General features: G+C 41.7%; 1 protein-coding gene across 2 annotated transcripts; it reads left to right on the plus strand.

Moving 5' to 3' along the window:
- Positions 1-1,249: 1,249 nt before the first annotated feature.
- On the plus strand, positions 1,250-8,568 carry LOC123485054 (soluble guanylate cyclase 88E-like). Of its 2 annotated transcripts, none has more exons than XM_045215911.1 (8): positions 1,250-1,320; positions 3,036-3,211; positions 3,515-3,647; positions 3,774-3,948; positions 4,089-4,180; positions 4,424-4,681; positions 7,400-7,547; positions 8,256-8,568. In XM_045215911.1, the coding sequence occupies exons 2-8, from the start codon at positions 3,084-3,086 to the stop codon at positions 8,468-8,470; spliced, it is 1,149 nt and encodes a 382-aa protein (XP_045071846.1). In that variant the 5' UTR covers positions 1,250-1,320; positions 3,036-3,083; the 3' UTR covers positions 8,471-8,568. The 2 variants fall into 2 exon arrangements, with proteins under 2 accessions (XP_045071846.1, XP_045071845.1); XM_045215910.1 differs by having other exon boundaries at positions 7,400-7,598; positions 8,256-8,565.
- The last annotated feature ends 41 nt before the right edge of the window (positions 8,569-8,609 follow it).

Raw genomic sequence — 8,609 nt, forward strand, 5'->3', positions numbered from 1 at the left:
GCCGGCTCTTTTACGTGAACGGAGCCAAATGAGCCGGCTCACCGAAAATACTCGGAATGCCCATCAGTTGCGGTAGTATAGTTTCTCTCTCTGGTGATGTCCATTGATGTTCTCATTTGAAGGGAGAGCGTTGTAACGGTGCCCCCTAGCGAATATTTAGAGAAAAGTAGATGAGCGCATTAAAATTCACTCAGTTGTCGGTTCAGCCTATTCTGTCTGTGTGTTGTGTTACAGACCCACGTAATTTATGCCTATCACAGGAGGCTGCTGAGGGGAAAACGGGTCATAATAATGTCCGGAACGACGCAAATGGAATGGCATCAAACACATGGAAACAATGTGTTTGATGCATTTGATACCATTCCACTGATTACCTGAGGGCTATAGAAACTTATTAAAGGCAAGCATACTATCATCATCAAGACAATGTTCACACTCACAGGGCTTTCTCAATCCAACCGGTATGTAGCCTACTTGCAACAGGAGAGATTTTCCAGGGGATTCTGTCATTTCATTATTTTGGATAAAAAAAACGACTACAGGTTACACTTGAACTTCTAAAACCTGGTATATATATATTTATATATCTTTAAATATCTTCCATTTGTCCTGCCTGCAAATTGATTTTGATGAACAAATCAAACCCCCCAAAAATCCATTGAATCCATGACCTTGGCCTATTTTATTTATTTGTATTTTATTTCACCTTTATTTAACCAGGTAAGCCAGTTGAGAACAAGTTCTCATTTACAACTGCGACCTGGCCAAGATAAAACAAAGCAGTGCGATAACAACAACAACAACAACAACACAGAGTTACATATGGGATAAACAGTCCCTCTGTGGTATGTAATAGAGCCTACTGATTAAAAATATATATGTATTTGTGACAATGGACCTCCTAGTCCACAGCCCTATATGTACAACTAGACAGTATATTGATTTATTAAAACATTTAGACTTATATCACAGGGGGGACATGCCCTCTTGAGAGATTCCCCTCAATAAGCTCACACACATTTCCTTTTGGCATTCATAACCAAGATCCAAACCCATACTTACAGCACAGTACACACACACATTGCCTGTTATGTCTTCAGCGAGTTATAAAGTCACCACTATTCCTTTTTCTTTGGTACCTGCCAGAAACATGCCTTGGCGCTCTTATTTTAGGCCCTGCCACCCATTGATCTGACAGAGAAGTGTCTGAAGAGGGTCAGTGTCATGAGCAGCTGTTTGGCCAGTCAGAGCAGGGAGCAGCATTTTGGCATTCGCTCCCGCAGTTGGACCAGCGAATTACATACCATTGAGGGACTGCAGGTAAGGGACCCATTTTTTCACCCTCTTCTTCTGCTTTTTCATTTGGAAAACCTTTGCTATATTATGGGGAAACATTTGTGTTAGCAGGCTAAATGCTGTGGAACCTAGATTCTGGACAATTCTAGGTCTGAGGTGCCATAGACTAGAGGCAATACTGTGCAGTGTAGTGTCTTATTTAAAGATTAGTCTTTAAAGGATCATCTTGTGCTATTGTAAAAGTCTTCTGATCCACACTGACAAAAGAGTATTGTGTAACAGTGTGTAGAGGTAGGGAGGTGTTTGAGGAGGTTACCTGGCACTCAAACCTCATGGTAAGTGTGTAAAGTAAGTCATTGTGCCTGTAAATGTGCGCATGATTTGTGTGCATGTGAAAATTTGTTTGTGATATACAGTTGAAGTCGGAAGTTTACATACACTTAGGTTGGAGTCATTAAAACTCGTTTTTCAACCACTCCACAAATTTCTTGTTAACAAACTATCGTTTTTGCAAGTCGGTTAGGACATCTACTTTGTGCATGACACAAGTAATTTTTCCAACAATTGTTTACAGACAGATTAATTCACTTATAATTCACTGTATCACAATTCCAGTGGGTCAGAAGTTTACATACACTAAGTTGACGGTGCCTTTAAACAGCTTGGAAAATTCCAGAAAATTATGTCATGGCTTTAGAAGCTTCTGATAGGCTAATTGACATAATTTGAGTCAATTGGAGGGTGGCAGCATCATGCTGTGGTGGTGCTTTGCTGCAAGAGGGACTGGTGCACTTCACAAAATAGATGGCATCATGAGGAAGGAAAATTATGTGGATATATTGAAGCAACATCTCAAGACATCAGTCAGGAAGTTAAAGCTTGGTCGCAAATGGGTCTTCCAAATGGACAATGACCCCAAGCATACTTCCAAAGTTGTGGCAAAATGACTTAAGGACAACAAAGTCAAGGTATTGTAGTGGCCATCACAAAGCACTGACCTCAAGCCTATAGAAAATGTGTGGGCAGAACAGAAAAAGCATGAGCGAGCAAGGAGGCCTACAAACCTGACTCAGTTACTCCAGCTCTGTCAGGAGGAATGGGCCAAAATTCACCCAACTTATTGTGGGAAGCTTGTGGAAGGCTACCCGAAATGTTTGACCCAAATTAAACAATTTAAAGGCAATGCTACCAAATACTAATTGAGTGTATGTCAACTTCTGACCCACTGGGAATGTGATGAAAGAAATAAAAGCTGAAATAAATCATTCTCTCTACTATTATTCTGACATTTCACATTCTTAAAATAAAGTGGTGATCATAACTGACCTAAGACAGGGAATTTTTACTAGGATTAAAAGTCAGGAATTGTGAAAATCTGAGTTTAAATGTATTTGGCAAAGGTGTATGTAAACTTCCGACTTCAACTGTAGGGGTGAGATTGATTTTCTCCTTTTTACTCATCGGTTAAATACTACATGTGAAATGCAAGTACTGCACATGTAGAGTAGAGCTGTGAGTAGAGCAAGATTCCAAAGGGGAGAATCTTGCTCTGTCTGAAAACGTCATTCCCAAAAGGGATGATTTATTGATTTTGGAAAATATTTGTGACAATGAATAATGAGGCACTTCATAGCGCCTGGTATGCTCATAACATAGTTTTTAACATCAAGTTCATCCTATATGCAAAATGACTCAGACTGCAGGTGTTTTACACTTCTTCTTTCCTTCCCCTTCCTCAGTAAAGCAGTTAACTTGACAGAAATCTGGAGGTTCCCAACCCCCTTAAGATGTACGGCCTGTACTTGGAAGCGGTGAATGATTATATCAACGAGTCCTACGGAGAGGATGTATGGAGACTGATAGAGGCCCGGGCAGAGATACCACATCTCAAGTTTGTCCGCCATCAGATGTACAAGTACGGTCATATCCCATCTAACTGTCGGGTCTAACTACATATCTGTACCCATCATATGCGTCATATTTACTTTCTATTCTAATTTTACCAGGAAGGGAAGTCACTTGAGGTTTCACTTTAATCTCTTTCCTGACAGACTTGGCAAAAGCACAACAAGTTTACATTGACCATCAATACATAACAACACACACATAGACAACAGGTCAATGAATGCACTAACTGTAAGTCACTCTGGATAAGAGCATCTGCTAAATTACTAAAATGTAAATGTCATATCTAGGTATCCTCCTTTTTCCCCTGCAGTGACAACCTGATCCTGCGGCTGGCCAAGGCAGCAGGTGAGGTCCTGGGGAAGACCCATGATGAGCTCATGTATGCCTTTGGGGTTTACATGGTGAAGAGGATTGGGAACTACGGCTATGAGAGGATTCTCAAGGTAACCTAGTGCCTAGTGGCCCTCCTCAAGTGTCTGAGTTAACACTAGGCATAATTGGCCCTAATCAATGATCAATACACTGGTGTGTGTGTAATGTCATTATTTATCCCTTATCCATTCATCCAGGTGTTGGGTCGTAATGTGCGTGACTTCATCAATGAGCTGGACAACCTGCATGAGTACTTCCGCTTCTCCTTCCCCAAAGTGCAGCCTCCCAGCTTCTGTGTGGAGGAGGAGTGTGAGACCAGCCTCACCCTGCACTACCGCAGCACCCGCAAGGGCTTCACCCAGTTTGTCAAAGGTAGGTAGGAACCACCACAGAGGACAAACATAGCAAACACTATTTTTCTGGAAGCACTATATTTGGTAATACTGTACATAGGGTCCATGTCACACATCCCCAACCTGTAAAAATACTTGTTCTCTCTTCCCATACTGTAGGCCAGCTGTCTCAAGTGGGAAGGCAGTTCTACAACACGGACATTGAAGTTGAGATCCTGTCCAAAGAGGAGACTGAGAAGATGACATATGTGGTATGTACTGTACTGTGGGCATCTACCTATTTGAAGCTACTTCTTAGAACAATGTTATGTACACCCCAACGCACCTGCAAGTAACTCCTCCGACCTAGACCTAGGAGTGCATCACTTTCCAAGTGCAATTGTTTGCCCCATTGTCAAGCAACTTTAGTGTCAGGCCCCATTGTCAAGATCCTCACAACCTTAAGATCCTCAAAGCTGCGTTTCCATGATTACCTTCAAAGTCTCTTTCCGCAGATCTACAAGATGAACTTTGACAACGCTGCCTTCAAGCACCGCATGCCCCAGCAGAAGACGGCCCCGGGGTATGAGAAGCTACCCATGAAGAGGGGCATCTTTTTCGACATGTTCCCCTTTAGCGTGATCTTCCGCCGGGACATGACCATGTACCGCATCGGGGACGGCCTAAAGGAGGTCTTCTCCGACCTGCAGGGCAAGAAGGTCGACGAAGAGTTCACCCTGGTGCGGCCCATGCTGGAGTTCAGCTGGGACAATGTGAGTATAGGAGGGGAGAAGAGAGGGGGATGAGGGTTCTGTTACATTTGGTATGGTTTTTCCACTTCCCTAGGCTATTGTTGTCAATCTAGAGAGTTTGTTAGTGGATATTTGGGTTATTTAGTTACATTCAACAACCCCCTTTAATGGTCCCAAACAGTGAAAATCATGTTTTTCATCACATTGGATGATATTTGGATGAAACCAGTTCAAAGTAGGGTACCCAAGTATGAAAAATGACTGTAGTTGGCACATTGATAAAGTTTGATCATAAAGTTACTGGTCCCCTTCCCCATGTCAAACGCTTGGATTCAGACAGCCATTACCAAGGATTTACTTCCGGCTTTATCCAACGTCACATAAAGCCGGAAATGTAATACACCAATGGTAGCATCTTATTATCTTAACTAATTTAAATATGTACCGCCTTAAACCGTCATTGCATGTGTTCCTACACCTTGCTTTGGCTTTGTTTACAAACCATAGGCAAGCTACTACTAGTAGCTAGCTCAAGCAGAACGTACGACCAAATATATATATATATTTTTTATAAACTGGTAGCCTTTCATCTGTGGTGTGACTGTTAGATAGCAAGCTACTTACCAGCATGCCGGCAAAAAGCTGTGACTGGATGCCATAGTGTAAATTTAACGTTACACTATTTTCCGAAGAATGAAGACAATCCGACAGCAGTGTCTCGTTTTCATTTTGGGTGGACAGGCTGCACCGAAAATTACGATCATGTCACGGGTGTGCAGTGCACATTTCGAGCGAAGTTGCTTTATCAATTGGGGAGAATAATCGATGGGTCTGCCAGGAAGCTAATCCTAAAAACGGATGCAATACCATCATTGACAGTGGAACAGTGGATCTTGCAAGCGCTGACCATAATGTAAGTATCATTATTATTTTCACTTTCCATCTCCTTTTGTCTTTTCACTATCATCAAGCTGTAATGATAGACATTTTAGAAAATTCAACATCTAATTTGTCTGCACAGCTTCCCAGGCAACCACCGCAGCAGGAATGCTGTGATACCAAATCGGCTTTCCCGATTAGGAATGTAGTGAAGTAAGAATTGTCAAAAATATAAATAGTGTAAGTACAGACCCCAAAAAACGACTAAAGTAGTATTTTTACTTAAGTACTTTACACCACTGTTCATTTAGAATCTGCACCAATTGAACATTTCAGGCACACACAATTCCAAATACGAACACCAGAAAACACAATGTAGAATGAATAGATCACTACATCAACGAATTGATAGCATCATAACTCAGAACAGTAAATAAAAGGATATTAAATTCACTACCCGTTTAACGAACATTTCCCTTTTCAAAAACATTACAGGCCTGGACCTCCTCTTCAACAAGGTCACCCTTGATCCAGCATGTTACAGTATGTGGGGAAGCTGTGTGAGCGGTCCATCCCAGGACCCCTGTCTGCCCAGTGTGAGAGGCCTGACAAGGAGGAGGCCATAGCTGGATTTGTGTCCCGCTTCAATCTTGGGGGTGACTGAAGCCAAGTGGGTTACTGAAGTTTGCTTGATTGAATCAGGGTACATGGATCCCCCTCCTCTCCCTTCCCCTCCCCATCAATCGCTGTAGTTGGTTGCATTACCTAAAGCCTAAGTCATTAACGTTTACATGAAATCACATTTTGTTACTTTGTATGTTTTTTTCAAGCATTTGGATGGGAGATTAGTGTTACAAATTGTACGAATCAATGGGGTCCTGTACACTGTAGGGCGGCTGGGTGCCTATATTAGGCTAATGGCTCTTAATTATTTTTTTATGTCAAATTATGTCTCACCTTTATTTCTCATGAGTGTTTATGTTGATCAATATTTTGGGCTATGCTGTCCTGTTGTAAATGATCAAATAAATGTCTGATCTATACATACAATTCTGAACATATTGTTATTCATAATATTGTCCAGCACACTTATTGTATGCTGTTTTTCGCACACTTATTGTATGCTGTTTTCATGTACATTCCCATGTCTAAGCTTCTAAGGTGACTCAGGCTTTACTAATTCTTGTGAAGAAGTGTATCAGTGAACTGTATTCTGTAATTAGTTACAAAACAATAGAAATGCAATTGTGTATTGCTGCTGTTTGTCTGATATCCAACAGCTCTGTTGACTATGAGAGCATTTTGCAGAGAAAATGGGTTAAGGCCTACTATTTAGGCTCGGAATGTCATGTGGCCCATTGTCTACCTGGTCATCAATGACATGTGGCCCATTGTTTACCTTTTTACCTGGCAATGGCCCCCCATGGTTTCAAAGAGCTGTCAGTCAAGGCGAGCTCATGAATATAAGCTCCCCACCCACTCAGCCTGTTCTTTCAGGCTTCCTCATAGTTAGAGATGAGAGAAAAGGTACAATTTCTTCAATTCTGAGTAAAGTGTAAAAATATTATGGGGATGTTTTGGTCATTCAAAGGCTATTTTTACTTGGGGAAATAGGATGACTGTGTGGGACCTTTAAGCATCACTATGTCTGCATGTATCAGGGCCAGTCTCAGAATAAAGAATAAAGCATCTCAGAGTAGGAGTGATGATCTAGGATCAATGTTCCCTTCACAATCACAATAAATTAGGTTACATGGACAGTGTGGACCTGATCCTAGATCAGCACTCCTACTCTGAGACGCTTTGTGAATACAGGCCCTGGTATTGACTGAAGTCATCTGTTCCCATGCTTCCCCTCAGATCTACACCCACCTTAACAATGTGTTTGAGCTGCTGTCCAAAGCTGTGGTGGAGAGCAAGCAGAAGGTGAACGTCCCTAAACTGAGCAAGGAAAAGGAAGACGAGGGAAAAGAGGAGAGCGAGAAACCAAAGAGAGAGGAAGAGAGAGGTACAGAGAAGTCAAGGGTCCGCCCGTCGCCACAGTCAACCGACAGGAGAGGGGAGTACTTTGTCCCTAACAATCTCTACCACATGTCTAATGTTTAAGTGATTTTGATTAATTACTTTAAAGCAGCCGTTTTTATCTCAATATCAAATCATTTCTGGGTAACAATTAAGTGAGTTACTGTGTGATTGTTTTCAACTAAAATGGTCAAAAAGAAAGAAAGATAGCTAGCTTCTTAGCAAAGAGCAATTTCTCAAGCGAGAATTTTGCTAAGACTGTCTGGGAGGGGAAAACTGAAAACTAGCTGTTATTGGCAGAGAGGTTTGGAACTCTCTTTCTTATTGGTCTATTTACTAACTTACTGCCTGGTGATGTCAACAGGCAGGCCAAAACACCATGCCACCAAAACAGGCTGAAATTTCAAGCAGTCTTTTCAAACAGCTCTTACACAAAGGGTATTATTATAATTTTCATAATTGCACAGTATTATTCCAACCTTATAGTGTGGAAATATATATAAAACACAGGAAAATCAGGTTTTTGACTGCACCGGGTCTTTTAAGGTCTTCCAATATGTGTAACAATAAAAAAAAATCTCTCTGTCAGTGCTGTTATAAGCATGAGTGAAATTGATTAAACAAATGTCACTCACTCAGCCACCCACTCTCCCTCCCTCCGTCATTCATTCCCTCCTGTCCTCTGGCCCATTAGATGTGAAGTCTGTGGAGGAGATGAAGGGGGACCAGGAGTTCAGCAGTGCTCTGACTCAGTACAACAGCTCAGCCAACTCAGGGGGGGAGGACATCGAGCTGCTCGCCTTCCAGACTGTCACCGGTGAGAACCCCTTCTTCCTCGCCCTTCACACTACTTTTTTATCTATCTTCCCACCTGTCCAGCTCACCAAAATAAGCTTACATGCTACATAGCTTTGTTCTCCTACATTTGAAAGGGGTACAGAAATGCCAGAATCAAAACAGAGTCAGTGATTGCCCTGTCTATTTTGAATGAAGTATTAACTATACCATTTTAAATAACTAGAGTGTAATGGTCTTGGAATTGTTGATG

This window comes from Coregonus clupeaformis, unplaced genomic scaffold (assembly GCF_020615455.1).
Source record: "Coregonus clupeaformis isolate EN_2021a unplaced genomic scaffold, ASM2061545v1 scaf0551, whole genome shotgun sequence".
In the NCBI taxonomy this organism is placed as follows: domain Eukaryota; kingdom Metazoa; phylum Chordata; class Actinopteri; order Salmoniformes; family Salmonidae; genus Coregonus; species Coregonus clupeaformis.

Bases quoted from the DNA above. Each gene is read 5' to 3' on its own strand.
- LOC123485054 (XM_045215910.1), top strand. From the start codon at position 3,084: ATGTACGGCCTGTACTTGGAAGCGGTGAATGATTATATCAACGAGTCC. The intron at 4,682-7,399 runs GTGAGTATAGGA...GCTTCCCCTCAG, and splicing joins TGGAGTTCAGCTGGGACAAT to ATCTACACCCACCTTAACAA. The intron at 7,599-8,255 runs GGGAGTACTTTG...CTGGCCCATTAG, and splicing joins ACAGTCAACCGACAGGAGAG to ATGTGAAGTCTGTGGAGGAG.